This window comes from Mercurialis annua, linkage group LG6 (assembly GCF_937616625.2).
Source record: "Mercurialis annua linkage group LG6, ddMerAnnu1.2, whole genome shotgun sequence".
NCBI classification, from domain to species: Eukaryota; Viridiplantae; Streptophyta; class Magnoliopsida; order Malpighiales; family Euphorbiaceae; genus Mercurialis; species Mercurialis annua.
Window position 1 is genome coordinate 46,741,946 of NC_065575.1, and position 17,236 is coordinate 46,759,181.

At 39.3% G+C, this 17,236-nt stretch overlaps 2 protein-coding genes across 2 annotated transcripts; both read left to right on the top strand.

Moving 5' to 3' along the window:
• The first annotated feature begins 3,218 nt into the window (after positions 1 to 3,218).
• Positions 3,219 to 4,012, top strand: LOC126686799 (ethylene-responsive transcription factor 13-like). Its single transcript, XM_050381038.1, has one exon. The coding sequence runs from the start codon at positions 3,245 to 3,247 to the stop codon at positions 3,989 to 3,991; it is 747 nt and encodes a 248-aa protein (XP_050236995.1). The 5' UTR covers positions 3,219 to 3,244; the 3' UTR covers positions 3,992 to 4,012.
• Positions 4,013 to 12,892: 8,880 nt separating this feature from the next.
• Positions 12,893 to 17,236, top strand: LOC126687964 (uncharacterized). Its single transcript, XM_056106248.1, has 4 exons — positions 12,893 to 13,567; positions 13,674 to 13,716; positions 14,978 to 15,612; positions 15,694 to 17,236. Coding segments are annotated over exons 2-4 (1,602 nt in total). The 5' UTR covers positions 12,893 to 13,567; positions 13,674 to 13,715; the 3' UTR covers positions 16,660 to 17,236.

Consider the following 17,236-nt stretch of genomic DNA (forward strand, 5'->3'; position numbering starts at 1 on the left):
TTCAAAAAAGCATTTGACACGATATCCTGGAATTTTATTTTGAAAACTTTGAGCAGAATGAACTTTGACTCAAAATGGATTAGCTGGATTACCTCCTGCTTTGATTCAGCCCAGCTCTCCGTTTTACTCAATGGTAGCCCAATAGATAATTTCTTCATGGGGAGAGAGTTCGTCAGGGTGATCCGATCTCTCCAATGCTCTTTGTCTTAGCGGTGGCAAGTCTTAGAGCAATTTTGGAAAAATCGGCAGATTTGGGGCTGCTTTCCGGCGTGCGCGTTGATGGTTTAAATGACCCTGTCTCTATCCTGCAGTTTGCAGATGACACTCTTCTCTTTGTTCCCAATGATATGCTTATGATTGAGAATTTATTGCGTATTTTAAGATGCTTTGAAGTCATCTCAGGCTTGAAGATTAATTATCGAAAATCTTCCATAATCGGCATCAACGTTGACACTCATTCCCTTGTTCGAGCGTCAGAAATTCTGAAGTGTAAAGTTGAAGCGCTTCCGATTACATATTTGGGGCTTCCGTTATCTGACAGAACGGTTGGTCCAAGGCTTTGGGATCCGGTTATTAATAATTTCACTAGTCAACTGACTTCGTGGAGAGGCAATCTTTTGTCCCCTGCAGGGCGGCTTATTCTTGTTAAATCGGTCTTATGCAGTCTGCCGGTTTATTTTCTTGGGTCTCTGCGTATTCCTCAAGCCGTAGGGGCTGTCCTAGAACGTGTAATGCGTAGATTTCTTTGGAATGGGAGAGTTGATAGTCCAAGCTTTAGCAAAGTTGGTTGGACAGACGTTTGCACACCATTCAGTGCCGGGGGTCTTAATATCACCCCTATCCGAAATAAAAACATTTGTTTGCTTTTGAAATGGATTTGGAAATTGATGGTTTGCGACAAACACTCGCTCTGGTTTGCGGTAGTCTCGAATAGCTCCACCTTGTCCTCTTGGTCTAATATTGAAACAGTTAACGTAAACATTCTTTCTCACACTTGGAAAGGTATCTATAAGCTTTGTGTTAAGGATAGGGTTGTTTGGAACACTTTCATGAATTCTGTTTCTATTTTGCTTGGAGACGGGAACCAAGCGCGATTCTGGAAAGATAGATGGTTACAAACTCCTCTTATTGATTTATTTCCAGATCTCTATCGCCTAAGTAGAAACCAGGATATCAATGTTGCCTCAATGTTTAATCATCAAACTCAGAGTTTCAATCATTTCTGCTGGTCCAGGCGCCTCAGAATTGGAGAGCAGGAGAGATTTGCGTCGTTGTTAGAGCTGCTGCCGTCGCATCTCATGATCAGCGTTCCAGATGACTTCAGCTGGCTCCGTTCTGATAAGTACACATCAGCAACAATGTCAATGCTTGTCTCCTCTTCTACTGTTCAGAATCGGACAGAAACTTCTTTTCTTGCTCCGGTGATTTGGAAAGAACATATACCCCCTCGAATTCAGTTTTTCGTTTGGTTGTTGGCTCGGGACCGTATCTCATCCAATTCTTTATTGATAAGGCGTGGAATCCTTAATGAAAATCAAGGGGGATGCTCACACTGTAACTTCGACGAAACCGCAATTCACATCGTCCTTCATTGTAGCTACGCTTGGTCCTTCTGGTCTACTATTCTGCTGAAGTGTAACATTAGTTGGGTTGCCCCAAACTCAATTGAGAATTTCTTCTTGTATTGGATTTCCTTGGCTTCGGGCAGATATCGTTCTCTTTGGAAGTTGTTTTGGTTCTTCGGAGTTTGGCACCTCTGGAAAGCTAGAAACAAGAGAGTTTTCAACGACGAGGCGGAAGATCTAAATAACTTGATATTCAAGACAATTTGCAAGTCAGTCGATTTTTACCGTGCAAAGAATCCAAGCTTTCCTTTCAACGGGAATGATGTTTTTCGAACTTTAGATTTTTTCTGTAATTTTTCTTAGTTTGTTTCTTTGACTCTTTTGCCGCCCGCATTTTGTGAGTGTGCTAATCTACTTATCATTTATCCAAAAAAAAAGAATAAGCACCAATTAGTCACATCTATTAGGTTCAAAGGTAGAAGGATAATGTTGTATAAGCAGAAAATTTTAATTTGTACTAATAGTCTATTTCAATTGATATTATAGCATTATTATTATACTATTCCTATAATTATTTCATAAATTAATGTTCAAAATAAGCAAAAATCACCAATATTATTCATCATATGCACCAGACCACGCCATTTAATATAGTGGTACAAAAATATTTGAAGAAAAGGTTTTACATGCACTTAAATAGCCTGCACACCAAAAATAATGGATTGATTACTAATCTTTTGATTAAGTCAAGAGTAAAGTAATTTTATTGAATAAAATAGTTTATTATATATGTAGACCTTTTTTTAGATCGGATGTGAACGGGCTCAAGATCGGACCAGGCCTGAGCGGGCTTAATTATATTTTATGCAAGTACGAGTCAGGTCCGAATATTTATTATTTAAGTCCGGTCCATATATTAAATTTATACGCACTTTTGACTAATTAATAATTACTATTTTAATTATTTTTTAATTATATAGAATTCTAAATAAGGTAAACTATTTCAATAAATTACTATTTTAATTATTATTTTATATTTTTTATTAAATACTCTATAATTATAAAATTTAAGTATTAATTAAAAAAATTAAACAATTAAAATAGTCATCTAAAGTATTTAATAAGATAAACTATTCTAAATTAACTATTATTTTTAATTTATTCGATAATTTAACAAGTCACACTACGAGCCACGTAAAACACGTAGAATGACACTAATTATAAAAAAAATTCACATATATTTGATAAGAAAATATAAGAATATTTTTTTTCATCATCCTATATTTCTATTCAATTATGTAGTATTTTGGAAGGAAGCAACGGACTGATCTCCTGAAATTGTAAAATAAATAGAATGAGTGTGACTAGGGACACGAAGCCATTTTGTTTTGTCATTTATCGATTTAGTTTATCAGCACATGGGCAATTCCTCAATCCGACAAATAATTATGGAGATTCCAAACTATACTATTGTCAACCCATAAAAGGAAATATAATAATTTATTGATTAGAACCACGTGAAATAATTGAATAAATAAATAGAATGAGATGCACTTTCATGGAAATAACCTTATCTTCATCTCCTAGGAAAAAGAAAACTCACTATAAATATCAAATTTCACAGTCACTCACTCAAAACTCACTACTATCAACTTCTATTTTTCCTTCTGATCATCGAAATGTTTGGAGAAATTAGCACTTCTTTGGAGTCAATCCAAGATTATCTTCTCAAAGATGACTTTGAAACCCTAAAAAATACCTCATTACATTCTTTACTTGAAGATGATTTTCAAACCTTCGACGATTCATCTCTTAAGTTTGAAGATTCGCAGGATATCGATATTAGTTTTATTGATCTACGGTTTGATTCCAATTCCAAGGTCGAGGATACTATAATGCAGCCGGATGACCGTCGACCTCAAGAAGCAGTCACCACGGCAGAAAATGCACCATCTAGGGCAAAAAACGCGCAGTCTAGTGGGTCGCAGTATAAAGGTGTTAGGAGGAGGCCCTGGGGCAAATACGCGGCGGAGATTAGAGATCCGAAGAGACATGGAGCTAGAATTTGGCTTGGTACTTACGAGACACCAGAAGATGCGGCGCTGGCTTATGATAGAGCTGCATTTGAAATGCGCGGTTGTAAAGCTAAGCTCAATTTTCCTCATTTAATTGGCTCAGTTGATTATGAGCCGATTAGAATGACTAACAAACGCTGCTCGTCGGAACCATCTTGTTCATCGTCGTGCTCTCCATCGCTGTTGGAGGTGCAGGATGATGATTCTCCAAGGTCTCAGAAGAAAAAGAAAACAATAAACTCAATAGCTAATGCTCTAGCACAAAATGTTTATCAGTTTAGCCATGTCATCAATACTCAATTTAGCCAAGACAATTCGAACCAAGTGTATATGAATTCCTTATTAAAATAAATTGCATTCTTTCATTTGATATCTACTAATTATATTTTGCAATTATTCCATCTTTTTCTAGGCATTGTAGAAATTAAATTTGATGCAATTAGATTCGAAATATTATATGATAAACAAGATGTCGGGTGAATCTTTATATAAAATATATATTACTATATTATAGGGGTGGGCATGGACCGGTTAACCGGTCTATAAGGATAATTTATAAACCGGTTCATAATAGTATGATTTCTTTTTCAAAAAATCTAAACTTTAAAAAAAAGTTAACCATTAAATCGTAAAATCATTTAAAACGGTTTAGTTTTTCGGTTTTTAACCATATAACCATTAAAACAAATTAAACTTTAAAATAAATAAATTTCAATGAATAATCTTTTTAGCATTGTCACGATCCAAAATCACAGACTGTGACTGGCGCTAGGGAATATTGTGTTGGCTCTGAGACCTGTAACAAATCTAAACAAACTATCCATCTAACATACATTTAGAAAAATTATTACTATTCAGAGACAACCTAGACTCCAAGAGATAAATATTCGGCACAATCCGAGACTCCAAATCATGCATAATTAGATAATCATTGATGGTTCCAGTGATGATGGATCCGGTCTTGATGTGGCCGGTCTAAGTGTGATCTTCAATCTACACAGAAAAGATAGGTTAGAAGGATTCGAGCCGGTGTTGGCTCGAACACCCTCCGATGCCTAAGTCAGATAGACTGAATTGATAAGAGTTTAGAGTGAATATGAGTAATAAAAGGTGTCTTTTACCTGACCTAGATCCATTAATATATAATAGATAGTCATTATGTTGTAGTATGAGTCTTGTTACTGATTTGAGTTCATCTTCTTGTTGAGATTAGGTAAAATCCGTCCTTATCCCTGATTTCATGGGATAAGGGCGTTATCTGGTCCTCTGGTAACATTGCGTACTGAGTCAGTGACTTCGGACATGTGTCTCTGAGTCAGTGACTTCAGACATGTCTCTGAGTCAATGACAAACGCCACTTGTGTGGGTCTTGTGTACTATTCTGGTGGTGTATCCAACAGGTATGATTGTTCTTCTAGCTGTCTCTCTGATTTCATGGGATCACGGCGCTCTATTGACTTGTCTGGAGTCAATTTGGTTTTAGCTGTGTACTGGGTCAGGGACTTACTGAGGCTGGTCTTTGGGACTTAGCCTAACGTCTTTATCAAGTTTCTTGTGTGTTGTTCTGGTTCCATATCCATCATTAGTCCCTCCCGAGAAACATGTCTTCAAGTATTTATGCTTGTTTGTTTAGCTTCCAATTGGGCTTGGTTCTCGACCCACCTGCTTCTAAGAGGCTCGTTCTTGGGCCGAACTGTGATACTAATCTGCTCTGTTAGGCTTTAATTGCTTCTTTAGTTTTTGAATTTTCAAAATTTAGATTTTTGAAATTCCTTATACCTCTGCCAGGTCACCACGTTTTGCGTAGGTAACCGCTTAACGGTTTTCTAGTTGCTTCCTCTTAAATGCTTCTTTTCTACTTTTTCCTCATTCAATTATTTCATCCTTGTTTCCTCTGATTTCATGATCTCGACTCATCTTGCTTCTTTCATTGCTTTAGGTGTTTTCTTTTATATTTGTGAGTCTGGTTTCTTGGATTTTAACTTCGTTGGGTCAGCGCGTTGCGGTCAAGGTTGCTGCGAATAAAGCGTGGTTGCCTTCTTCACCTCTGAGTCGTTGACTGTACTTGAGACAATCCTTCCTTTTACTGGTGTTACTTATGGGACTGGGTCCAGTGTGTCAGACAAGGAGCTGGGTGACGTGGACCCAGTCGAAGATTCACTTCCTGAAGGAGATGCGATTGGTCCAAAGAAGGGAGCAACCCTTCTAGAGGAAAAGGTGTAGGCCGTATGTAGGACATGTAGCTAGCTTTCTTTTACTTTGTTTTTGTGCTACCTTGTGAGGTAGTACTTCTTTTTTTGTACTTTTCTTTAGGGGGGTCTTTGTGGTAGACTCCCCCTTTTCGGAGAACAATTACGTGCTTTTTATGGATGCGTCTTGCTTTTTCTTTATTTGTAAAGAATCAAACTGTTGACTATGTCATGCGTCTGTGTCATAAGGCTGCGACTAGCTTTTTTTTGGAGGCATCGAAAAGTGATAAAGTTTGAAGATTCTCCTAATGAAGAGAAAATCAATGCATTTGGTGTTGTTAGTCCAAAGGAGGGAGCGACCCTGCCAGAGGAGAACATCGTCTAGGCCCGTAGCCTTTTTATTTCGTGATTGTGTAGAGGATTCTCCGAGAGAGGAGTAATCATTTGTCCCCGACACTGTTAGTCCAAAGGTGGGAGCGACCCTTCCAGAGGATAGTGTGGTTAGACCGTGTGTTTGGTCTTTCATTTTTAGCTAGCTTTTGAATATTCTTCATGCTGCCTCGTGGGACAACACTTCTCTTGTTCTTTCATTTTGGGGCTCTTACGTTAATTAGAACTGGCCCCTTTATTTCATAACGATTTTCATGTTTCACGGATCCGTTGGTCTACATCCTTCCTCTGATTTTGTTGGCGATGCCATGGAGTCTTCTTGTGGAGATGGCGCAGAGAAGAGTCGCAGTCCTCCCGCCGAAGTCTTTTGAGATAGAATACACTACCCAAAGTAACAAGGTACTTTTACATTCTTTGGGACTATTGACTGCGTCCGCCGTACTTCGAGTAAAATGGTTCTTCTAGTGGTGCTGCCATTCTAGTAGAATAGTCCTTCATGTGGGATGGTTCTTTCAACGAGATGATCCTTCAAGTGGAAATGTTCTTCTAGTAATATAGTGCTTCGAGTGGGACGATTCTTTCGATGGAGCAATCCTTCGGGTGGATGGTCTTTCTGGTGGAGTAGTCCTTCTATAAATTGTCCTTCATGTGGGACGGTTCTTTCGATGGAGAAATCCTTCAATGAATCGGGTATTGTGGTACTTTAGTCGTCTGCCTTCGATGTGCTTTGGTTTCGATCTTTGTATGGTGCCTTTAATGGTCCTGCTTGGTTATCTGCCTCCTGTACACTTTGACTCTGAGGAAAGTCTTTTGCTTGAAACTGTCCCAAAACTTGGTTGGGCGAGTTGTGAATTTTTGATTTCTACTTCTATTGCTGCATGTTCGTTAGTACTCTTCTGCATAAAGTTTCATTTTTAATTGAAAGGATAGTCTATGTACCTTCAACGTCTTTTACAACAATGATGTTGTTCTTTCTTTGCGAGTGGAGATGAAGCCTTTTCTTCGTGTTCAGGGACTTTGTCAAACTACATCTGTGTCTGGGATTACTCGTCTGTTGGTTCTTTTCATAACATCTCTGTGCCTGGGATCTACGTCTACGCCTAAGATCTGGAAATATGCTTGGGACTTTGTCAATCTACATCTGTGCCTGGGATTACTCTCCCGTTGTCTTTTCATAACATCTCTGCGTCTGGGATCTGCGTCTACGCCTAAGATTTGGATATATGCTTGGGACTTTGTCAATCTATATTTGTGCCCGGGATTAATTGTCTGTCGGTTCTTTTCGTAACATCTTTGCGTTTGAGCCTGGGATCTGCGTCTGCGCCTAGGATCTACGTCTATGCCTTAGGCTTTGTCAATATACATATGTGCCTGGGATTAATCGTCTATCGGTTCTTTTCGTAACGTCTTTGTGTCTGAGCCTGGGATCTACGTCTGCGCCTAGGATCTGCGTCTACGCTTGGGATTTCGTCATTCTACATATGTGTCTGGGATTAATCGTATGTCGGTTCTTTTTGTGTCTGAGCCTGGGATCTGCGTTTGCGCCTAGGATCTACGTCTATGCCTGGGACTTCGTCAATATACATATGTGCCTGGGATTAATCGTCTGTCGGTTCTTTTCGTAACATCTTTGTGTCTGAGCCTTGGATCTACGTCTGCGCCTAGGATCTGCGTCTACGCTTGGGACTTCGTCAATATACATATGTGCCTGGGATTAATCGTTTGTCGGTTCTTTTCGTAACATCTTTGTGTCTGAGCCTGGGATCTACGTCTGCGCCTAGGATCTGCGTCTACGCTTGGGACTTCGTCAATATACATATGTGCCTGGGATTAATCGTCTATCGGTTCTTTTCGTAACATCTTTGTGTCTGAGCCTGGGATCTACGTCTGCGCCTAGGATCTGCGTCTACGCTTGGGACTTCGTCAATATACATATGTGCCTGGGATTAATCGTATGTCGGTTCTTTTTGTGTCTGAGCCTGGGATCTACGTCTGCGCCTAAGATCTGCGTCTACGCTTGGGACTTCGTCAATCTACATCTGTGCCTGGGATTATTCGTCAGTTGGTTCTTTTCGTTGGTGCCCTTCTCTTTTTTTCTCACTAGTATAGTGGTTTTTCTACTGACTGGTACATTTGTTTCTTTTCCGAGTGTCACAGTAGTTTCTCTTCTCACTGTCACAATGGTTTCTCTTCCGGCTGTCACAGTAGTTTGTCTTTCACAGTGGTTTTTCTTCTGAAATTCCATTAAGCAGCATTTAAATCATTGCAAACTTCAGTAAAAATGATTCAACAAGTAAATTTTAACTCCAATACAATAAAGTAATGTTTTTTCTTTGATTCCGCTACATTCATTTTTATAATTTACTAGATCTATAATATCGATACGATTAAACATTGTCTTACAAGCATCATAAGATAGCCACTTTGAATACTAGTGATATAAAAGGAAAAACTTATCTGTTCGTTTTTGTATGTTGCACTGGTGTCTGCGTCTGGTACACGGTAACTATTCCTTCTACGACACAGAGAGATGAAGATGTTCGGATCAAATAAATTTCCTTGATTTGACAGCTTCATATATTAATTTTGATATCCACTTATGCTCTAATTTGTTTATTTTCACTCGTCACTTCCAATCTTTTTTATGGTTGTCCATCACCGAGAACCAAAATTAAATTTATTCAAGAACGAATTATCGTTCCCACAGACGGCGCCAAATGATGGTTCCAGTGATGATGGATCCGGTCTTGATGTGGCCGGTCTAAGTGTGATCTTCAATCTACACAGAAAAGATAGGTTAGAAGGATTCGAGCCGGTGTTGGCTCGAACACCCTCCGATGCCTAAGTCAGATAGACTGAATTGATAAGAGTTTAGAGTGAATATGAGTAATAAAAGGTGTCTTTTACCTGACCTAGATCCATTAATATATAATAGATAGTCATTATGTTGTAGTATGAGTCTTGTTACTGATTTGAGTTCATCTTCTTGTTGAGATTAGGTAAAATCCGTCCTTATCCCTGATTTCATGGGATAAGGGCGTTATCTGGTCCTCTGGTAACATTGCGTACTGAGTCAGTGACTTCGGACATGTGTCTCTGAGTCAGTGACTTCAGACATGTCTCTGAGTCAATGACAAACGCCACTTGTGTGGGTCTTGTGTACTATTCTGGTGGTGTATCCAACAGGTATGATTGTTCTTCTAGCTGTCTCTCTGATTTCATGGGATCACGGCGCTCTATTGACTTGTCTGGAGTCAATTTGGTTTTAGCTGTGTACTGGGTCAGGGACTTACTGAGGCTGGTCTTTGGGACTTAGCCTAACGTCTTTATCAAGTTTCTTGTGTGTTGTTCTGGTTCCATATCCATCAATCATAATAACACCTAGTCCATACAAGGACAAACATGAATACAATGTCAATACCATCAGGTATTACCCGATAAATATATACCATTCTAATACAATACAATAGCTAATAATATTACTGTGGTCTAGACTTTTAAATGAGTTTGACCATATAACCAAAATAAAAATACTTCCAAAGAGAAGAAATCAAAAGGATACAACATCCACAAAAGATAAATCTGAAAGTGGAAAAATAACAGGGGTCAAATAATTAAGCATATTTGGGGTTTAATCTCTCAAAAACCTTCCTTATAGGCAACCTGGGTCAGTACTAATAAGTTGAAGAGGCTGAGCTTCTGGGGCATTGAAAAGCCCTATGATAGTTCATGGATTTGGAGACAGCTTCTGAAGATCAGATCTAGTATCAAAAGTTTATTTGAGTAGAAATTAGGGAATAGTGAGTTGTTTTCCTTTTGGCATGATCCTTGGGTTGATGGGATGTCCCTCATTGATAGATTCCCAGGAATCAATATCAAGGATTCTGATGTGCCTAAAGGGTCTAAAGTGGCTAATGTTTGGAGGAATAATGGTTGGTCCCTGCCTGATCCTCTGGATGACAGGAACAACTATGGCTTGGGACTATCTGAAGCTTAACAGCAGGGTTAACCAAAGAGTAAATGATATTTTAGTCTGGAAGGGTCACAAGAGTGGCGTTTTTTCTATTAACAGTGCCTGGAAAAGTATGTTAACTGAGCAAAGGAAGAAGCTTGGGACTCTATTGTTTGGTTTGCAGGTCAGATCCCTAGACAATCCTTCATTACTTAGATTGCTTTAATGGGAAGACTGAACACAAAAGATAAACTTATGAAATGGGGAGTTGTTTCTAGAATACTTGTTCTATGTTTAATCAGCAGGTAGAGGACATTGAGCACCTCTTTTTTGAGTGTAGTTTCTCTTCCAGAATATGGGAGAAAGTTTTGGATTGTTCTGATGGCTCCAGGAACAAGTTTACCTGGAGAAGAGAAGTTAGCTACCTAACTAGAAGAGCTAAAGGCAAGTCTATTAGAGCTAAAACCAGGAAACTGTGGTTTAATGCTGCAGTGTACCATATATGGCTAGCCAGGAATAAGACCATCTTTGTTAAGGAAATCCAAAATGCAGACCGGGTTTTCTCTAGAATAGCTTTTGATGTTAAAAGCAGACTGTAATATTGTAGAAGTTTTGTGTGTAGTTGTTTTGGCTTAGGTTTGTTGGTCCTTTTTAGAGGGTTTGTTTTAGCCCTGCCGGGCTTGTTGTAATCTGGCCTCTTTTAAAGCAATATAAGTTGCTCTTTTTGGTGATTGACCAAAAAAAAATTACTAAGTGAGTTTATAATATTACAATTAATCATTAAGTGAAAACAGACTGTGAAACCATTTATAACAATATATTAATCATTTATGAAATATATGGAATCCTAAATCATAATATATATAAACCTCGATAATCATATGTCCAAAAAGTCTTGGTCTCTAAAGCGGAGCTCCACCGAATTACCATCGACCACCTTTAACCATAAATGAGAATACCGAGAGTTAGACTCCACTGAGTTACCCTAATCTCACATGGATCCAATATTAACCATATACCTTACCAAATCATACCAGTGCGCACACATTTCTATTGTCGTCCAATAGGTAAATATGTTCCAACAAATTCATAATAATTTTAAAAAACATTTGAATATATATATATATATATATATATATATATATATATATATATATATATATATATATATTAATAATACAAATTACTTGATAATCAAAAGAAATAAAATAAATTCATGATACATAAATTTCCAAAAATACTCGGGATTGCTCCACTAGTCTTGATCTGACTCTGATGCACGAGTAGACGACGAGTCTAAATATAATACATAAATCAATAAATATTTTAAACACACATCCTAACTCTAAAGATTTCTAAATACAACTCAACAACCATATAATTCATCAAACAAACCCATATCCACATACTCAACCAATCAACCAATCAATACATATCCAATCAAACAATACCACATCTAGCTAAGTTAATTAGTGTAAGTAGTACGGGTGTATGATTTAAAATCTGAAAATTATCTTTGTTAATGCATCTTAGTTATTGAGTTTAATGCTTGTGATTAATTAGCCAATAATTATATGAAGTTAGATTGAATTGTGAGGAGGAGAATTAAGCAATTTAATTGGAAGAGATAACTATGACATAATTATAAAGGCTTCATCACCAAAAAAAACCCTCACCTTTTAGCCCCTTTTCAAATGTACCCTGACGTTACAATTTTGTCAGTTACACCCTAATTCGCACCTTTGGTTTTCAATTCCACCCTCAAGTACTAAATTGATATCTTTTTCATTCAAAAAAATTGAAATAAGTCATCCATTTTTAACTTTTTATGTGGAAAAGAGTTCAAACGAGTACTTTATAAGGTTTTTATGAATTTTTTCCGAGTGAAAAAAGTCCAATTTAATTTTGAGGGTGGAATTGAAACCCAAAGGTGCAAATTAGGGTGCAATTGACAAAATTGCAACGTCAGGGTGCAACTGAAAAGGGGCTAAAAGGTGAGGGTTTTTTTGGTGATTAAGCCAATTATTAAATATGAGTCAGACAAACTTATTTACGTTATGTGGTCTAATATGTATAACTTGATTTTAATGATTTGATTATAACTGTGAGTTTCTGTTGTCTTATAATTCGTGACAGTAAGGACGATTCAGAGTAATCGGGTTATAATCACACTACAAGAAATACTAGAATTAGCAGCATATATTTTTACTGCTAATAATGCTAAAATTGTTACTATCGACATGACATATAGCAAAAAATAATAATATTAATGCTAATAAAACGTTGTTTTAAGTAATTGACAATAAAAGTTGCTATAAAATGTTGTTTATAGGCATCAATTTTTAAAATTATTGCCGCCAAATGTTTTTTAACAGAAAAAAAATTAGCTGTAAAATTATTGTTGTCAAATATTATATTTTTTGTAGTATCAATATATTAGTTCGAGCCCGAAAATAGAGTTAGCGATTTTCGATCTACTTTCCATTGCATGTACAATCAAAATTGATTGATATAATTTAGATTTACGTGAATCAATACTTTTTATGTTCAGATGCAAGCTTCGATATTTAGTTTTATAATAAAACACAAATAAGGCACATTTTGAATGAATTAAAGTCAATACTAATATTTATTCAGCTATAGTCACAGAAGTTTGCCAGAGAAAAGAAAACAAGTAATGCAGTTGATTCCAAAAATGTCCAACTAACACATAGTATTTGATACAGGTCGATCTTCCAAGGGTCGCCTGTACTGCTTTTCCTGCACAAGTAACAAATATAAGCTCAAAGGACCTCAGGCTTGCTCAGCCTGAAAGCCACTCCGATGCTTAAGTCAGAGAGGGTTTTTTGGTAGGTAAATGAGTGTAAGAGTATTTAAGTCTGATTTGTGCTTACCCTTCTCGGCATTCAGTGGCTTCCTTTTATAATGATTTTAAGGCGGTGGTTATCTGGTAAATCGTGGGTTTGTCCCACGATTATTGATAATGGTGAAGGCACGTTCCCGATTATCCCGGGTAGTGGGTGTCAGGAAACAGAGTGGATGAGGTCGCCTGGATGGCAGACCTGGAGGAGTCCGCCCGAGACAGACATGGGCGATGGGAGATTTGGAGACCCGTTGGGCGAGCATAGCATTTGTTAGGCGATGCCTGGAGTTCGAATATTATTAGGTCGGTATCAGATGTCCCCCCCTTGTAATCTTGCTAAGTCAAAGACTTGAAGCGCCAATTTTTCAAAATTCGAATTTCCGAAATTTTCGAAACAATTTTGAATTTCAAACGTTTCTTTCAACGGTTACGAATCTGAAGCGTTTTCTGACTATAAAAGAACGCGACTTTTGGTTTTTCATTGATTGTTTCGAGGAGTTTCCTGCTGTCAGGCATTCGAGTGTATAAAAGAGGTATATATTCTTTAATTAAAAGTTTTTTACTCTTAACTTTTCTCTCTGATTCCCTGTTAATTTTTATCTCTGATTCTCTTCTTCTGTTGATTTATTTCTCAACCAGGCTTTCTTCGAGTTACATAGCACCGGACTTTCTCTCTCAATCAGTAAGTGGCTTAGCTATTTTTGTTTGTCTTCTTGCTTCCTTCTTCTTGTTTGCTTTCAGATAGTATATTTTTAGGATGTCTACTTTAGGGGTTTCGGTGTCTTCCCCTTCTTCTTCCTCTTCCTCTGAGAGTTCTGCCAGTGACCCAACCTACCCTGTTCCTCTTGCTACCCTCGTTGAGTTGTCATCTGACGAGGAAGGGTTGTCTCAGAAGGTGATCCCTGACAGTGAAGAGGGTGTTGATGACAGGGAGCCAGAGGGCGAGGCTCCCCTTGAGGATGCTGGTGAAGATGAGGTCGGAGATGGTGGACTGGGTGATGATGAAGGAGATGAGGAGGATTTTGTTTTTAAGAGACGTAAAGGGACTTCTGGGACATCTTCTAGTAATAAAAAACCCTTGTCTGAGTGGACCATCAGTCTGGGTCAAGAAGCCCTTGTTTGGATTAGGGCGAGGTACGAAATTCCCCCCTTCATTAGCCTTCGGATTCCATCTGAGGGCTCGGCTGTTAGCCAGGTCTTAAAGGATGATGAACAGTTGCTATTCGTTGAAGATTTTGAGGCGGGTTTGAGGCTACCACTCGATCTCTTCACCCAAGAAGTGTTCGATAATTTTAAGATCCCCTTGGGTCAACTCCATCCTAATGCCCACCGTCACTTGACCGGAGTTTTTATTCGTGGTCTCCAACTGAAGAGACAGGTGGGCTATGAGATTGTTAGGGCGATCTATTCTCTGGGAAGGAAGAAAAGCGATGAGTTCTTCTACTTGCAACCCGGAAGATCTCCCTTCACTGGCCTTCCCAATTCTTTGAAGCGGTGGAAAGGTAACTTCGTCATCGCCAAAAAGGAAGGTGGTTGGGGCTCCATTCCGAATGTTTTTGTGGAAGGGCCCCTTAAGCTGGAAAAGGCGAACCTGAGCGAGGCTGATAAAGAGACGTTGCGTCTGCTTCGAGGTGGCGCTAAGGTGCATGTAGTGAATCTGATAGATTCCTACTTCGGGTGGGACCAAAGTGTTGCCTCCAAGAGAAATAAGAGAGCGCAGGGTGAAAAAAGGGGGAAGAGGAAGAAGAGTGAGGACAAGAGGGAGACATCGCCTGATAATGGAGATGAGTTCCCTGATATGGGCGAACCACTGCTTTCTTCCCCTCTTAATATTTCTTCTATGCCTCTTAGTCCTTCTGGTATCTTGTTTGTACCATGAAGTTTTTATTCCCTTTTAATTTTTGTGAATCGTTTTCTGAATCTTGTTTACTTTGATTTTTCAGTGCCGAACTTCAAAGAGCTTCAGCAGAAGGTCATGGAGGACAGGAAGGCTCGCCGGGAAGCTCGAGATAGGGAGGCCCTTCCCCAAGCTATTCCCAAGCCGACTTCTGAGGCTAAGAAGGCGCCTGCCAAGAAAGGAGGCGATGTTCCTTCTTCGACTGGAAGCAAACCTCCTTCTTCTCAGAAGGGTGATGAATCTGCCCCTACTCCTAGGGTGGTGCTGCCAGGCTTCCAGATAAAAGAACCCGTCACCAGCCCTCCTCCTCCTGCTGTTCCCTCTTACACCGGTAAGGGGAAGGATAAGATGGAGGTTCCTGCGAAGGAGAAGCATGCCAGATCCCTTCCTTCTGCTCCCCAAACTGCCACGGCTGCTTCGACCGGCAGCAAAAGGCGAGCTCCTTCTTCAGGGGGCGAAGATACTGAGGGGGAGGGACCCTCTATGAAAAGGCCTAAGAGGGATGTGATGGTGACTCAGGTCGACCTGCTCCTTCAAAAGTATGGGGCCGATGCTACTGTGCGTTGTCCTGCCGTCGCCCATGACATCTTCCGGGGTTCCTGCTGCCCTTCGGACGTTGACTATTATTTGAAGAGGCCGGACAACGTACTGATGGACGATTGTTTTTCCAACCTGGCAAAGGTGATTATTTTCTAACTTCATCATTTTGCCTTTCTCTTCCTGTTATGGTTATTTTCTAACTCAGTTGTATTTTATGTTTAGGTTGCTTATGCCATCCGTCAATACCGCTCCAACCGTCTTAACGACGATGAGATGCAGGTAAAGTTAAAGACGGAGTACAAGCTGCTGAAGGGAAAGTATGACTCCCTTCGCAGCGAACATGGCGGGTGCACTCAGAAGCTGGACTCTCTTCGTGCTGATGTGGATAGATTATCCAGAGAGAGGGAGAGTGCTGTGAAGCAGCAGCGTGTGCTGTCTGATGAGGTCGCCCGCCTTAAGAAGGAAAATAAAAATCTGGCGGCAGAGGTGGTGTTGAAAAGTACTGATTATGACGATCTCAAGAAGGAGTTCGACACCACCGTCACGGCCCTTAACGATAAAGTCTCAGTTGCTGAGAAGAGGCTTTATTTGAAGCGAGGCAGGCTGATTCGTGAGAAGGAGAGGCGTCGCCGTAACACCGCCCAGCTAGCCAATGATCTGACTGACTTCACTGAAGCCATTGTGGGTACCTACTTGGAGCGTCATCCTGATGGGGACGTTGAGTTCTTATATGGCTTTCCCGAAGGGGTTAACAGTGAGAGTGAGCCAGATTCTCCCCAAGACTTGTTTGTCTCCATCAAGTCTGAAAATGGTGGAGGTGCTGCTGAGGTTGCCGAACAGTCTGCCCCGGGGGTCCAGGAACCTGCCAAGGCTGGCGAGAAGCCTCTTGTTCCCGGTTTGGGAGGTAGTCCTGAGGAGAAGGACTTCGGCTTGCTTATATCTTCGGAGCGGCCTTTTGCTGCTCTGGACTTATTGGATCGGCCTTCTGATCTGGAGTCTATCCTTCCGGGGTCCGATCCTCTTAGTCTTGCCGATGTCCCTTCTCCCACCCGTTCTGGCAACATTCGTGTCGATGCTTCTTCTTCAGCCAGGCGGGATTCGCAGGAGGGGCTATCTGTCCCAAATATTTTGGAGGGGAACAAAGAGGCTGCCCCGGAGAAGGTTGAGCCAGAGATCATCAAGCTTTAGATTCCTCTTTTTTGTTTTTGTATAGGAAGAATTTTCCTTTCTTTTTTTTTTTTGTTATGTACTTTGTACATTTGTATATTTTCTTTTGTTAGGAATTTTATTTTCCTTTGTAATTTTTGTGAGGCATTCGTCCTCTTTTAAATATATATCTTTTCTTTTTTTTTTTGAGAAAATATATAAATTTTCTTGCCTTCTTTATTTTTGTTCTCTTTATTTTAGGCGATATATATTTTAACTGTGTATTTTCCTTTTTTGGGAATGAACTCGTCAGTTCTCCTCTTCGGAAATATTTTAAGTAATCAGGTAACTATGGTAAAGAGACGATATCTGTGGAAATTCCTTGTCCGAGCAAGGGTAAATTAAAATACTTGCATAAATTCAAATACAATAATGTGATGAAATATGACTTGTAGAAATTGAAACATAATGCTGTGATTAAACATCACTTGGAGGAATTGAAATACAATATTGAAACTAAACATCGCTTGACTAATTATGTTACTTCTTAAGGAATAACTAATCATATCTGAGGGCGACCCATTGTGACTAAATTTTTCTCAAGTTGTTGGCGTTCCAT

Bases quoted from the DNA above. Each gene is read 5' to 3' on its own strand.
- LOC126687964 (XM_056106248.1), top strand. The intron at 15,613-15,693 runs GTGATTATTTTC...TTTTATGTTTAG, and splicing joins GTTTTTCCAACCTGGCAAAG to GTTGCTTATGCCATCCGTCA.
- LOC126686799 (XM_050381038.1), top strand. From the start codon at position 3,245: ATGTTTGGAGAAATTAGCACTTCTTTGGAGTCAATCCAAGATTATCTT.